Source organism: Montipora capricornis, chromosome 12 (genome assembly GCF_036669925.1).
Source record: "Montipora capricornis isolate CH-2021 chromosome 12, ASM3666992v2, whole genome shotgun sequence".
In the NCBI taxonomy this organism is placed as follows: Eukaryota; Metazoa; Cnidaria; class Anthozoa; order Scleractinia; family Acroporidae; genus Montipora; species Montipora capricornis.
Window position 1 is genome coordinate 24257476 of NC_090894.1, and position 16292 is coordinate 24273767.

At 41.2% G+C, this 16292-nt stretch overlaps 1 protein-coding gene across 1 annotated transcript; it reads right to left on the minus strand.

Moving 5' to 3' along the window:
* Positions 1-7489: 7489 nt before the first annotated feature.
* LOC138026733 (nephrocystin-3-like) lies at positions 7490-13573 on the minus strand. Its single transcript, XM_068874185.1, has 3 exons — positions 12871-13573; positions 11026-12601; positions 7490-10314 (listed from the first exon to the last, which is right to left on the minus strand). The coding sequence occupies exons 2-3, from the start codon at positions 11849-11851 to the stop codon at positions 8699-8701; spliced, it is 2442 nt and encodes an 813-aa protein (XP_068730286.1). The 5' UTR covers positions 11852-12601; positions 12871-13573; the 3' UTR covers positions 7490-8698.
* Positions 13574-16292: the final 2719 nt, after the last annotated feature.

Here is a 16292-nt window from a genome sequence, read left to right on the forward strand (position 1 = left end):
ACGCTGTAGAAATTTCACTTCCTTGACTATACTGGAACATGGAGAGAAAACCCTCCCCTCCATTGGACTAAACCCTTTCAACGACATGAAGCTTGGAGCAAACTCAACATTAAGCCACGGACTGTAACCAGGCGACACCCATACACGACCCATACACGACCATGCAACTGAATGCAAGAATTCGTCACTTGCTGTTTTTCGCATCTGCAATACATGTATGCGGATCTCTTTTCTTGCTAATTACGGTATTTTCCAATTCCAAACGCAACTGACAAAACCGTCGAGTATCATCTTCCCAAAGACGCCTAAATCAAATTGTCCTTGATGAAGTTGTGGTTACCGCTTTGAATTCTAGTGACCGTATATGGCAGACATTTTCTGGGCTACCAAAAGTTAGCTTTTCAAGACCTTTGGGACAGCCTCTGCTATTTGCAGAGCGGAATATTGGCTTACACTAAATATTGCATTTACATTTTTCGAAGAGGTTTCAGTCGATGGCAGAAACCGTTCCGGTTTAACAGTGAACTCTCCGACAAGCTATGCTTTCAATTACAAGAGGAAGAATTTAAAAATCCCATACCTCAAATGAAGGTCATTTCCCAAATCTGCGATTAGCGTGAAGAAAACGATGAACTACGAACAAGGCAAACTTCAACATACCGAAGTTTGATAAACATCGAAAAACAAGTCGGCCATAGAAGTTGGCGTAACCCCTGAAGGCTTTTACAAAGCTTTGTCCTTCTTGGTGTCCCTAAGTGACAGCTCTAAAGTGGCTGATGCTCACGGAAACGAACCCACCCTGAACAAAAATTGTAAAGAGAACGCACTGAAAAAGAAATAGGAGTGATTTCTCAAATATTTTACTATATAGAACAACTTTATTACTGGAAAATCATTGTGAAGATTAAAACCTCAAGGATTTATCTATCATAATTATCAACTTGTAATCAACTTTACAAGTTGATTACAAGTTGATAATTCTTAAAATGAATTTTAGTAATATTTTATTGCGTTTTTTTTATAGTGAACCACACAGAAAGTCCGCGTTTCCAATGGGTGCAATTATGTACACAGTATATACAATTCTCGCATTTGATCAAAATAGTGAAACACAGAGAAAAAACAGCATTCAGGAACTTTACAGCAGATTTCTCGGAAGGAAAGTGTTTAGCCCTAAACTGTTTTTGTTATACTTCAGTAATTGTGATTGATTGGAAATCACGAGACAAGAACGTGATGCCTTGCGACCCCAAAGAAGGGAGGACTTGGGCACAGGTTCACAACTCACTCAAGCATGCAAGAGCGTGATCAAAAACATCGAAATGTGACCCGTCACTAATAGCGGAGCTCCACACGCGGAGCACCATAGTATCGATGCGATAAATTTTGGTTTTAGCTATGACGTCATTAGCGTACTTCCGTCCACCCCTCCATGTATGCCAATGTGGCCAGTTTCACGTAAAAATGGCCGCCTCAGTGAAGGGCCGTTTGTGGTTCGTATGTACTGAGCAAACATAATTGCTTTTTATGGACTGTTCGAAATGATTTGTCACAGGAAAACCTCTACTACAGGATGGGAAAAATATCAGTCAAACAATCTCAAGCAATGTTAGAACGGCAGTTGGAAAATAACATGATGAAGATACGTACGAGCCATGATTTTGAGTACATGTTTTCTGAATGCCACGAACTACTTGGTGGCCGTCTTTTTCGCGTTGATAAAATGAGATATTCTAAGCCACATAGCAATAAATAATCAGCTCCAGAAAAGTTAATTGGTTTCGCAGGTCTTTGAGGAACCGTGCCTTACAACCGAACGCAAATGAGATAAATAACTCGGGAGCTCCGCTTTTAGGCTCGGCTAAATCTATTTAGTAAAATCCAACTAGTGGTCAATTATCAATGCTGCGTTCTGATTGCTTGAGCTACTAGTGGGCTATTTGTTATAGCCCACTAGTAGCGAAAAGCGCCGGCTTTGAAAACCAAAACAACAATTAAAGTTTAGCTTTAACTAGCGAAAGATGTTTTGTCTCGATATATTTTTGACCAACTAGTTGGATTATTCCTCTCGCCCTCATGGCCTCTGAGTCAATAGCCCATTCGGTCTTCGGCCTCGTGGGCTCAGTATTGACTCAGAGCCCATTCGGGCTCGAGGAATAATTGTTAAATATTAATGGCGAAAGGGCTTCTTGTCAAGTTCAGTATCGCAGTTGTTTGACACGGAAACAGGAACAGCTAATGTTTTCTATAAACCGGAAATGCATGAAAATGTGGCGAGAAATAAATACCTGCCGGAATTTACCGTATTTTCCGGGCTCTTCTTTGTTCCTTGTTTGACAGTTGTATCAAAAGAACAAACATTTCAAAAGAACGAGAAAGATTTTCTGTGGGTTTGCCACAAACTTCAAGGAACAAGTAAAACGGACAATTGAGCTGAGCGTGAGAGGAACAAAGACAATATTTCAGGGACTAGTCATATCAAAAATTTAAAAGTAAAAAGCCTGCGTTTATACACGGCAGTATTTCAAAATCGTATGTGTGTCACGGTAACAAGCAAGGGACCAACGATGGTTCGTGGTCAGAGAGGACTTTTGAAAATGGGGCATTGTCATGCAAATCTAGCGCCCTAGCCACTGCACCGGGGCTCCTCCTTGATGGATCAAAACACACTAGGAGCTCATAAACACACTTTTTTCAATAAAAGAAGATACACAGTGTATGAAAAATATAGCGCCTAGAATGACTCGCTACATTACAGGCTGGAATGCCCATCATGCACTGTACAAGTCGTACCCAGTTCTGTACCATAGTAATTTAACCAAATCGGTTGCATCTCGTGAGTAAACAACAAATTTTGACCACTGTGATGACGAATATCGTTGTCAACGCTGAACCGCGTGCAACTTGTTTTTTACCAGCGTCAAAGAAATTTCAGAGCGTGACCAAGATCGTGATACAAAGAAAGAGCAAGCGTTGTCCATAACAATCTGATTGTTTTATTTCCCAAAATGAGCGTTTCTGATTGGCTATTACGACAAGAGAATGTCGTTGCCTAGACTCTAATCGACAACGGCAAATTAGCCAATCAGATTGCGAGACTACAAGCAATTGCGGTAAAAAAAATATCTGTCTTATTCGCACACTCAAATGCCGGCCCCACCCCGCAGAGGTCGACATTGGGGCTGGTAATTTTGTGTCCATAGTTTCCCAGTCAGGCAACTGAAATTTCTGAGAAGGATGTAGATTTAAGCCTGGTTTTTACTACCGACGCAGGCACAAGCACAAGCGGAAGCCGTAAGATTCATGTTCAGTGAAAACGAACCATAACGCAAGACAAGTACAAGACGCAGAGAAAAAGATTCACTAATTCCATGTTCTCTTACAACGCCGCGCCGTAAGTGGAATCTGCAACGGGTCTATTTCATTGGACGAACATCGCAGCTTGCGTTGTGCTTCAGTTACGTCCCGTTTTCATACAACGCAAGCGAACGCAAGCATATATAAGCACAAGCACAAGGAAAAGAAAAAAAAAGACCCTTTCGCTTATGGTTACGTTTGCGTCAGGCCGTTTACACGGCCGGCAAACCGGAATTTGATATATGTTTAGTAAAACTTTTGAAGATGCATTTGCAGGAGCAAATTTGCACTAAACTAATAAAATAAAAGATATAGGATAAGACGTGAGCTGTTCACGAGTGCTCAAAAATGGCTGAACTACGAAGGTACACTGTTAGGGAGTGAGTGTTAGGGAGATGGATGCGGGTACACGTAGGACCACCTTGCCCACCTCCTAAAAAAAGGGCTTCCTCGACATCACCAGCAAAGCCGACAACAAAGAATTCTAGGCTTTCGACAATTGAAAAGTAATTATTCTTTGTAGGGACATGACACTTGCCAAATGGCAACAGTTGACAGCAAGTGTAGTTTCTTTTGGGGTAGGTACACCTCACTGACTCGTAGCCCATGGACTACCCTGATGAAGCAAGTCCAGGGATCACTAAAATTGACTAGTGACGGGCTACCTCAAGTGGACTACTTTAATCTTAATAAATCGAGTGCAATAATCAGTCAAACGATGGTCTATTGGGGTAGTCCAAGAACTTGGGGTCCAAGAAATGTATTTGCTCGTTCTTTTGTTCTTATTTATCGTTCACTCAGTTTCCCACATTTTTCTATTGTTCTAGCATGGAGAAGTACATTTTTTTCTCAGAGAGTTTGAGAGGAGAGAAATTGATGAAATACGGCACGTCGGTTCGGCAACGCCAAACCCAATGATTTCCTACATCCAGTCTCTAAACAGAAACTGCAAAGCTTTGCAAAAGATAGTCAGGAGAATCGAATGCTTGCAAACTGATAAAGGGTTACATTGAATGGAAAGGAAATTGTATTGTAATCTTGTCTTTCTTAGTTTCTTCTTTGCAAAAATGATCCTTTGGGTGCTTTGTTTTCCTGTACGACTGTATGGTATTCTTTCCTTTTCTGTTTTGCGACGAATTTTCCCGGTTGCGAGGTGACCGCGCAACCGAGTAATTGTTTAAATTAAGGACGGTGCCCACTATTGTTATTGCGCATACGTTCTGCGCATCTCGAGATACTCGAGTTTCCTATTAGTGATGCTTGCTAATACATGGATATTTTTGCGCAGTTTAAATTTATCCGGAGAAAGTAGATCTTAGTAAGTACTCTTGGTACCCAAAAAAAATGGGGGTAACCATGCATTCTTGAGAGATAATTAAGCTTCAATTTGGAAAATGCGTGATTACCCCCAATTTTCTTTTTGGATTTCAATAACATTTGTTAAGATCTACATTTCCTGCATAGTCACAAACGGGGGCAAAAATATCTTTGAATTAGTAGGCTCCGTACTTGAGCATCGGAGATGGCTTTCAAAATTCGAAGACGAGAGAAAAACCGGAGACGGGATACATTTGAATTTGATTAGGGCCACGTGACAAAGAATCAACCAATCACAGTGCTCGTTTTGTTGAGCGAAAGTCTAGGTATATATAGAGGATATTACACGGTGGCGAGAAGATATGAATTTTATGTTCGAGTGGCAAGAACAATATCTCACGAGTGAGCGAAGCGAACGAGTGAGATATTGTTCTTGCTACGGTGATGCTTACGCGACTATGCGGTCGGTTACTGCAAATGTCAAGTTGAAACCGTTAGTACAAATTCAGGCAAATCACAGAGAAAAAACTGCTCGATTTGTTCTGGCTACCACAAGAAAACCAATACATGTTTAGGCTTGCGTTCTTCTTTGTCGAACCCAACTACATTTAATTACCAAGGGGTTGTTGGCTCATTTTAAAATGGTTGGCTTTCAATAACTGTGTGACTCGCATGTTGACTCGCTTGGCTCGCCATATTGGCTCGCATGACTCGCAGCCATGGCTCGCACATTGTCCTCGCTCTCCCATTACAGGGTTTGAATAATGTCGCGTCTTACAAAAACCTCTTCAAATGGTCTTTCAGCAGTTTCACACGAAACGGACCATTTTCGAAAAACCATTTGAAGGGCTTTTTTTAAAACGAGTCAACTCCGCAAACACTGGATGACTGGAAGCACTTTGCCGATATAAATTTACGAGGTACACTCGTTTATACAGTTTCCATAAGTTTTCTAAATCAGTGCTTGGACTTAAATACTGTTTATCAGCGCTACTTGAATTGGGTGCTTAGTCTTAAAAACGAGACTCGCATGGCTCGCAGATTGTCCAGACCAGTAATAAGCACTTTGCCGATATATATTTCCGATTGACACTCTTACACAGATTTTGTTTTGATTTTATTTTCTAACTCAAACAACGACCCTATAGTAATTGAGTGCAGCTTATAATTCTTCTTAAACTCGCAAGCATGTGAAAGTAATAACGGTTTGAATTTGACATTTAACCGACCCCATAGTTGCGCCAGTGTAAGGATCATTGGTCAACGAGCAAGTTGCGATTTCATTGTTTTGTACCGGACATTTGATTCGTTGGATCTGAAAATGTTTCAATCTTTTGTTTCAGTACTGCCCTCTGATTGGGTTTCATTATCTGTGGCTCAGGTTTCAGTGGACGCACTGTAAAATTCCCTATCCGGCGGAAAGCAACAAGAAAAGACTCTTTTACCAGACCAGCCTCAACCGCTGTTTGAACTCGGACCCCCTCGCATCAGATGTCATTGCGCCATCACGGCTCTCATTGTTACCTACCTGGTTTTTGAATTGCATTTATAACATTTTGCCCACCTACTTGACACAAGGAAACAAAACTCTTCTTTTTTGGCTCATTCATGGAACGGATGAGGCATTAATTTGTTGATTGCAAGGCGCGAACTTAACGATAGTGATTTAGAAAGAGTCAAAATTAAATTTCGATGAACCCCAGGTACGAATGTGCTAATATAATAAACATTGCGTGGTCTAATATGTAAGTTAATATCAAATCACAATTTTTGAACTTCTAAAATTTTGGGTCCCGTCCCCACGCGAGTCAAGAGTAGCACTGGCATTCGAGTTTATAAAGATGGCAGAAAGCGTGAAAAAGGAAACGCCTGGTTTTTCACGGACGACGCAAGTGCAAGCACAAGAGCGCTTATTTCACCGTGAAAACGGGGTTGACGCAAGCATAAGGATCAAACTTTTTCCTTTTCCTTGTGCTTGAACTTATGCTCGCGTTCGCTTGCGTCGTTTGAAAATGAAACGCAGCATAAGCACAAGGAAATTTGCTACGTCTGGCCAATTAAAGCACTCGTTCCAGATTCTCCGCGTCTGAGCATTTAAACGAAATGGCAGATGCCGTGGTTGTTATTTAATGCTTTAATATTTCGACGTTCGTTTTCACCAGCATAAGCTGCGTATGCTTGTGCTTGCGTCGCCAGTGAAAACCAGGCTTAAGAGCCCCTCGGAAGGGGGGGGGGGGGGATTACTCTCTTATATACGCGACATAGGTATGTGCCGCCCGATAGGGTAGGGTTCTTGAGGTGCTCAGGGGTATCCTTTTAGGTATTTTTGGTATTGTGATCCTTGAATATTCCTTAGATAGAGTCACTAAATGGCAGTATCCACCACAAAGCGCAAAACGAAGAAGATACGGTTTATCAAAACTGTACTGCAATTTCAAGTTTAACAAAGCGATCTTAAAGGGACCTTTCTAGCTTGTGTGGGCCTTAAAGAGGGTATCGAATCTCGATTTTCTACCCTTGAATAGGGTCAGGGTTTGAAAACCTTGATTGATTGACACAGCTACCCTAAATTGTCGGAATACCCCCCTCCCTTCCCGGAGGTAAGAGTTGCTTTAATCCACGCATATCATTCTATAACTTCACCATCCACTGCAAATGATATGCAATCTGAATTCTTGGGTTCCTTTAAACTTGACTTCAACCAGGCAAATTTAGTATGTGTGATATGCAGCGTAATGCGAACTTCACTTTAAACGTTGCTGACAGTTTAGTAATCAGATGGTCTTGAGCAATAATGATATATGGATGCTTTGCCCTTATTTAATAGTTGAACAAAAAATGTGTGTTAAGGAGGCTCGAAATAGTTTCTCCTTTTTTCAAACAAATGAACATATTCTGTCCTTAGACACAGTTAGGGTAAATTTGGCAAGGGTATTAACTACCCATTATAAATTCCTCACGTCACATTTTCCTCCAAAATAACGTTACCATGGCAACGATATAAGGCACTCCTTTGTCCCTTAAAATCAAGATATATTGTGGTTTCTTTTAAAAACGGGACGGTGAAATCTTCCCATACAGCGTTACCAGAGAATGTTAGAAATAATTTCTACAATATTTAAACTTCAACAAAATCTGTAGGTCAGTTTTTCAGAAAAATAAGTTTTTTTGAACTGTCTATTTTTTTTTTCACCTACATAATTTTTTTAAATTTGAAAGACAGACGTTTAGATTAACTTATAGTGCGACGCGCCTTACCGTGGCCACCTAACAAAGTTTTTTGAAACTTATACGTCAATCAGGGTGTGAGAATTTGATTGATAGTCACCCCTCGTTGCAAAGTTCGCACGGTTGTAAGTTGAACACAGTTGGATGGATTGTTTCAGTTGACGTACTTACACATAGTTGTCAAACGGTGAAAGTTTGTTGGGTGGCCACGGTAAGGCGCGTCGCACTGTAAGCTAACATGCAAAAAATTCGATTGCACGCGCGAGTGAAGCCACAGGCCAACACAAACGGATTTAAGTGACCATTAAACTATGTGCATACAATTTTCGTAGTTTTCGTGAATAGGTGATGTCTATTTATATTCCATATGTATAGGAATTAGAAGAAAGGTGAGCGAAATTAGCGGTATTTGTCTATTTCTGGTGACGCGAGCAGCTCTTAGAATTGCGTGTGCGGCTTACGCGCGCGCGCTCAGCTGAAACCCTTTCGAGCTTCCTTAAATTAGCATTGTACCAGTAACTAAAATGCAAACTTCACAAACCCAAAGTAGAATATTTGAAATTTCTTTCCATAGCAAATGTTGGATTGTTTTAAATTTCTTACCCCAAAGTATACGGGAATTTGATCTAAATTTCTGCCTCAGGGGGTGGGGGTCTTGATGCTTTTTGACCAGGGTTTATGTCAAATCCCCCACCCTTCTCCAGGACCTGGGGGTTGGGGGTTTCAATTGACTGGTGCATAAGATTCTTTGTAGTGCAAGTAAAATTGGAGGGGCAACCAAATTAAAACCTTAATGTCAAACCGTTCCCGCTCGTGTATCTTCGCGTTGAGTGATTCCGAGTTGATGATAGTTCTCAACTGTTCTTGGGTGTTCCTCTCCAAACAAATTTCTGGTAATATGCAATGCGCGCTGGTGCGAGTCTAGAGCAGAGGGCAAGTCGCGTAACTCGCGTTGAGTGATCCCGAGTTGATGGTAACTATAAGCCGTTCTTCCATTGTCTTCTCCATACAGTTTTTTTGAGGCATGTAGATCACGCTGGTGTGAGTCGAGAGCTGCATTGTAATCACCAAAATCCCGTTGAGTAATCGCGAGTTGATGGTAATTATCAGCTGTTCTTGGGTGTTCTTCTCCAAACAATTTCCTGGTAATATTCAATGCGCGCTGGTGGCAGTCTATAGCAGAGGGCAAGTCGCGTAAATCGCGTTGAGTAATCCCGAGTTGATGGTAATTATCAGCTGTTCTTGGGTGTTCTTCTCCAAACAATTTCTTGGTAATATTCAATGCGCGCTGGTGGGAGTCTATAGCAGAGGGCAAGTCGCGTAAATCGCGTTGAGTAATCCCGAGTTGATGGTAATTATCAGCTGTTCTTGGGTGTTCTTCTCCAAACAATTTCTTGGTAATATTCAATGCGCGCTGGTGGGAGTCTATAGCAGAGGGCAAGTCGCGTAAATCCCGTTGAGTAATCCCGAGTTGATGGTAATTATCAGCTGTTCTTGGGTGTTCTTCTCCAAACAATTTCTTGGTAATATTCAATGCGCGCTGGTGGGAGTCTATAGCAGAGGGCAAGTCGCGTAAATCGCGTTGAGTAATCCCGAGTTGATGGTAATTATCCGCTGTTCTTGGGTGTTCTTCTCCAAACAATTTCTTGGTAATATTCAATGCGCGCTGGTGCGAGTCTATAGCAGAGGGCAAGTCGCGTAACTTGCGTTGAGTGATCCCGAGTTGATGGTAACTATAAGCCGTTCTTCCATTGTCTTCTCCATACAGTTTTTTTGAGGCACGTAGATCACGCTGGTGTGAGTCGAGAGCTGAATTGTAATCACCAAAATCCCGTTGAGTAATCCCGAGTTGATGGTAATTATCAGCTGTTCTTGGGTGTTCTTCTCCAAACAATTTCTTGGTAATATTCAATGCGCGCTGGTGCGAGTCTATAGCAGAGGGCAAGTCGCGTAACTTGCGTTGAGTGATCCCGAGTTGATGGTAACTATAAGCCGTTCTTCCATTGTCTTCTCCATACAGTTTTTTTGAGGCACGTAGATCACGCTGGTGTGAGTCGAGAGCTGAATTGTAATCACCAAAATCCCGTTGAGTAATCCCGAGTTGATGGTAATTATCAGCTGTTTTTGGGTGTTCTTCTCCAAACAATTTCTTGGTAATATTCAATGCGCGCTGGTGCGAGTCTATAGCAGAGGGCAAGTCGCGTAACTCGCGTTGAGTGATCCCGAGTCGATGGTAACTATCAGCCGTTCTTCCATTGTCTTCTCCATACAGTTTTCTTGTGGTATGTAGATCAAGCTGGTGTGCCGCGAGAGCTGAAGGGTATTCCATCGATAAACTTGGATTTTCGTTAACAGATGTGCACGTATGGGTGTCCGCCTCGTTGTGATATTTTTCTGTTGTTTTCCCATCAGCTACGTTCAGAAAAGACGCGAATTAATCGTATAAAGAGTTTAAAATGAGGGTTCGTGTTTTTCTTTACAACAGGGGTTTCTGTTGTTCTTAATACTTCCGCGTCCTAAATAAGACGTGAACTAAAACGGTACGCTTGAGTAAAAACAATCTAGCTGACGTGTAACCCATACCGAACCCAAGAAGAAATATCAGTTTTTTTTTTCTTGGGGAAAGGGGGTGGGGTTGAGTGTTAGGATGATGGGTGCGGGTACACGAAGGACCACCTTGCCCACCTCCTAACAAAATGGCTTCCTCAATATCATCAGAAAAGCTGACAACCGATAATTATCCTTGCCGGTTTAACTACAGAATACAGGGCCACTTATTTCCATATCATTGAATAACAAAAGCTCCCATTGTCGTGTGTCTCGTTCTACAAAAGCTTCTAACTAATTTGCATGTGCTGGCATTGTGTAGCCCTGTATTCTGTAGTTGCAAAAATATCTTAGGCACCGTTAAGCATCAAAGCTGGCTTTCAAAATTCAAAGACGAGAGAAAAATGGCATGGCATTTAAGTGCATGTTAACTATCTTTAAATCATGCAAGGTAAATCTGTAATGACTATTAAAACTTTTTCAATCAAGATTCTACAAGGGGAGGTAATTGAAAACTCATATTCACCCTTAATCATTCTTTATGAAAAAGGAGCATCGTATTGAATCATATTATACCTGACGTTTTCGGCTTTGATTCGGTATCCTCTTGTAATATTATCGGCTGTTCTTCGTCATCTTTGCTGGTATTATCTACTTCCGATTTCAGAATTAATTTCCTTAAAGCTGGAATCACATCCTCATCAATCTTTGCTTTTTGACTCTCTAGACTCTCTTTAATGTCTCCGATATCTACACTTACGCCCTCTAGCCATTTAATATAAGATTGATTTTCTTGCCTAATTTGCTGTTCCAGTTCATGGACTCTACTTGTCGGGAAATCCGACTCGTTCAAACTTCCAATGGCATCAATTCTGGCTGTTGAAACTCCAAGAGCGCTAAATGCATCTTTCGCATGTTGAATGTAAAGGTCGAAGGTTGGTTTGTGCATCTCAGGACTGGTTGAATGACAAAGCACATTTCGCAAACGACGAAGTTGATCAATTGCTAATGCAAACGTTTCAGCATCATCTCCTTCTGGGCTTAACACAGAAGCATGGAAACTTCCCTTGGGAACAGCTCGAGGTTTCAGGTACAAATAACTGAGTGTTCTGTGGCGTATGGCAAAGGACTTTGCAAAGATGGTAGCCTGGAACAAAGCGGTACAATCCCATTCCATGTAGGACTGGTGTGTTGGAACGCTGGTCGTACCTCCCTCTGTAGAAACAAACAGATTCCTCACAGCAGAGGAGTCATCCCAGAGCTGGAAACCAGAGCGATGTGCAATCGTGTTGTCCCACATTGTTTTAAAGGCATGACGTAAAGTTTCAGGGAATCCATCAAGCACAAGGGACACAAACTTGAAATAATTTAACTGCTCGTCTCGGTATGGGTGCAAGGCCATCTTCGCTAGTGGCAATCAAGCAGAGCCAAAACTTTCAATTCTCTAAACATGAAATCAATATATGAATAAATAAGACGTCGACACCAAGCTTTGGTTCAAACCAAGTCTATTCACAAACGGAGAAAAACAAAATTCCTCTCTGTTTCGCTTCAAACCAAGTCTATTTCACCTTTGAGAAAACGGAGAAAAACAAAATGGCATCCCGTTTCGCTTCGGTTACTGGGGAGCAAATATATCAATGAACTCGGCTGATTATTCAACTTGTATGGTATATACTAAAACAATTATCCACCTCAGTGTCGGTGAAAGTGGTGGATATTTCTGCAACTACTAATCACCGTAAATTTCGATGAACAATTGTTAAAGATTACAAATTGAGATTCGTTCGAGAACCTTTCTGCTTCTACTACTCAGTACCACCTCGCAAACCCTGTGTCTTCACTTGTCTGCCTCGTTCAAAATAAGCCACAGCTGATACGCTGTGGAAAGTTCACTTGTTTTCGCTATATTGGAACATAAGGCCTTGGAGAGAAAACCCTCCGCTCCACTGGATTCTCAACCGTTTTTCAACGACATTAAGCTTGGAGCAACAGACTGTAACCTGACACCCACTACAACCATGCAATTGAAGGAAGAGTTCGTCACGTACCGTATGTCCTATGCAGACCTCTTTTTATTGCAGGATTAAGGTATTTTCCAATTCCAAACAGAGGAGTAGTTTAGTCAAAGACAGAGTATCACCTTTAGAAACTGAAACAAATTGGCTATATGAAGATTGTTATTATCGCTTTGAATTCTTGTGACCGTAAATGGCAGACATTTGCGAGGGATATCATTTAGCTTTTCAAGGTCTTTGGGACAGCCTGTGATACGGAGCATCACAGTACGGAATATCGAGTGTTTGAGATGTTTATATGTCTTAAAAGAGGTTTGAATGTCAGAAATCGTTCGGGATTTAGTGAACTCTCCGACAAACAGTGCTTTCACTTTACAGAAGGAACAATTTAAAAATTCCATACCTCAAATAAAGGTCTCAAGACAAACTTCAACATACCGAAGTTTGAGACACGTCGACAAAGAAGTCGGCCATAGTATTTGCGGTAACACCTGCAGGCTGTTATACCCCATTGAATTTAGGGGGGTTCCCCAAACCCTTAGTGACAGCTGTAAATATTTACAGCAAAACTTGGCTGATGCTGGCGGAAATAAACCACAATGTGAACAAAAATTGGAAGGGGAACAGAATGAAATAGAAATAGGAGTGATTTCTCAACATATTTCACTATAAATCAACAGCGTTCAAATATTACAAAAGAATCGTTGTAAGGATTATCAGGAGGGAGGGAGACACTTCATTTTCCATTGTTCGCTCGGTGCCAGTTGACGTCACATAGCAACGAGATCGAGGTTTACCATTTGCTCGGAAACTCCGGTTGGAATGGAACGCTCGAAATGGTACAGGATTTTCCCGGTGTGGCGTTTCGCCAGGCCCGAGTCTCTCACGGCTGGAAGAAAACAATAACAAATCAAGCGGCTGCATCTGCAGCGTCGAAAGGCGGGAAAAAAGGCGAAAGTGAACCGGGTCGAGTGGGAGTTCACAAATGGTACAGGATATTTCCGGTCATTTCGGTTGGAACGGGAAAAGAGGAACGATGACTGTACCATTTGAATTTCCAACCGGAATTTTCGGTTTTTGTCGACAAATGGTAGAAACGCCGTTGGTTTTCGCGGGAAGAAGCAATAGAAGATATCTACCGAAAGAGTAAATACATGCTTTTGCTCAACTCTTATTGTCCTTGTGTAATACCTTTGTATCTTTTGTTTGCGCTCTTATCGTTAATCTCATTGAAATCGACGTCGGGTTGGTCCACCCAAAACGACCCGTCCGGCATTTTCTCTTTAAAGTTTATTGAAAGCGCATCTCAAAAAACGATGTTTGATTCCTTAGTAATCAACGTTTACAGCAAAAGTTGACTTGTGATGAGACATTCTGCTCATCGTGATCCTTTTGAACGCAAAGGTTGCTGGTCTTGAGGGACGGTTTACGGTTTGGATATCTTGTAGACTACGCGTTGCAGAATTTTTGGGCAGCTGTATTTGCTGTTTCAAAATTTGTTGACCCTTGTTAACCTGTGGGTTAGCTTTGTAGTTGACCGCTAATGCCCAATTTTTTTAGGCTTTTTCGGCCATCGCTAGTTGGAAGTTGTGTTAGCGTGACTGACTGTTTGGGGAGCAAATTTTTGCCCGATTTTTCCCGTGTCAAATTAAATTGTTCTTGTTTGCGGACTGCTTGAAAGTTAAGTTAGTTGGTTTGCCTGTTTTGCCTGTGTGTTGACCTCTCCTGGCTGTAAAGTCTGTGACAGACTATTGAATTTGTTTTAAGTCAGCATAAATATTAAGTTCTCGACTTCGGATATTGCGTTTCTGGACTTCTAATTGGTTCACTCAGTCTCGGTTATCAGCTCATATATCGTCTCACCTAATATGGAATCGAAACTGATTGCATTGAGTGTTGCCAAGCTGGAAAATGATTGGGTTTAATTTCTAAGTGTCCAAGCGTTCAGAATTTAATGAAAATTCAATAAAACAATCATTTCATTCGCGCTTGTTAGATATGAGACTGGTTATAGCCAACTCGGCGCTACGCCCCGCGTTGGCCATTTACCATTTTATATCAAACGCGCGCTCTTAGAATAATTGTTAGTTATTATTAGTGGCCTTTTTACTGGGATGCCCTATGGGAAACCCAGTCGGAAAATAGGTAGATTTCCGTTTTAGTATTTTTTTCCGTGTCGGTAATAAAAGTCTTGCCTGTTACTCCCCTGGTGAGTGGTGTCTTTGTGCATAGAGCCTTCTGCGCGTATTTTCTTAGGATCGAGAGGGTAGTGGAACTGCGTAGATTTCTCTGGTGGACACAGTAGAATCATTAACTTAGCCTGCAATGGCGTCGAAAGTCATGCAACGCGAATGGCGTTTTAGTGGATCCTTAAACAAAATATACCCTTATGGAGCTCAATAATAGAAAATCAGTTGGATAAACTAGGCATGAATCTCAAAAGCGACGAGTACTGGACTTCGACAACAATCTATCGCCCGTCGAGACGAAATCAAAGTGAGCAGTATTTACCTGAAGAACATGGTAATTTGACACAATTGAGTTTCTTGTCTTCACGCACGCAATGAAATAGGAAGAGGTTTTCGCCTCTAAGAGCAAATATGTTGTTTGTTTCAATAAAATTTTCGCTGGAAAGGGATTCTGTGGTATTTTCTGCCTTTGTGAATTATAATATCATGTTGTGTATTGAATTTTCGAGCTTAAGGTTGAAATGTGATATGGGAGAAGTTTTTTAGTATTGCTCTGTAAGCAGGAAGGGTTCACAGACCTGTTGGAAGCGTGCTTGAGTTTCAACAAAATGAGCCCCAAAATCAGTGAAAACTTGTGACGCAGATGAATAATAAAGTAGCTGCTATTTCCAAAATGATGGAATTACCTGGTGATAAATAACGTCGTACGCGTCTTGGAGAGTAAATTTTGACTTTGCATAAATAAGAGTTAGGCGATTGTGATCTTTGTTTTGACTTCGCTCATTTCATTGTCAAACTTTATAACACTTGACAGAAAAAGAAACTTACAAAAACCCGGTATCTTGCCATCATTTGACACAGATGCTTCACTGTTTGGAGAGTAAACATGCCGCGGTAACTTAATCACGGCGCCCGCTGAATTCCGGCCATGTCACTTTTGATTTTGCAATTTACTTGAACGTAGCAAAAATCTCCCAAAATGTTTGTCGCTGATCGTAACTTTTTATATTCTATATTCACGGCTCAAAATTAATGTTGTTTCCATGTCGTAAACATTTTATTCTCGATCGACCGTCCGGGAAACTTCCTTCTGCTCTTTCTTATCAATAGTTATTTGCTTTTTCATCAATATTTGTTTTGCATAAAAGAAGCTAACAGGATCTGTACCTTGCTGTGTTCGCATTTGTTAGCGTTAATACTTTAGTAGTATTTTCGGTCAGATGTTTTTGTTTTTTATGAGGGGTTTATTGTTTTGGTCTCCCATCCTAACACTAACCCCGCGAAACAGGGCTTGACTTCAGTGAAGTTTAGTATTACAAAGCTGTCAGATGCTTAGAGGGCACACTTGTCGTGAAAAGAAGTTGTGAGGGAACTTGAAAATTATCAACGTGTCAGCCCAGAAGCCAATGTTTCTCGCTTCTCTTTTATTTGTTATTCTTCAGAGACTGGAATGCTGTATTTCAATACCACACAATTCAGTGCCTTCTGATTTTCTGTAGCACGTACCACAGGCAACCCAGTGTATGCTTCACAGAAGCATCTCGTTGGTATTTCCTTCTTGATTGGTTGCGGTGTTGTTGACAGCTGCGTTTCCTCAGTGTCTTTAAAATTTGCATTATTGTAAATATTAACTTGG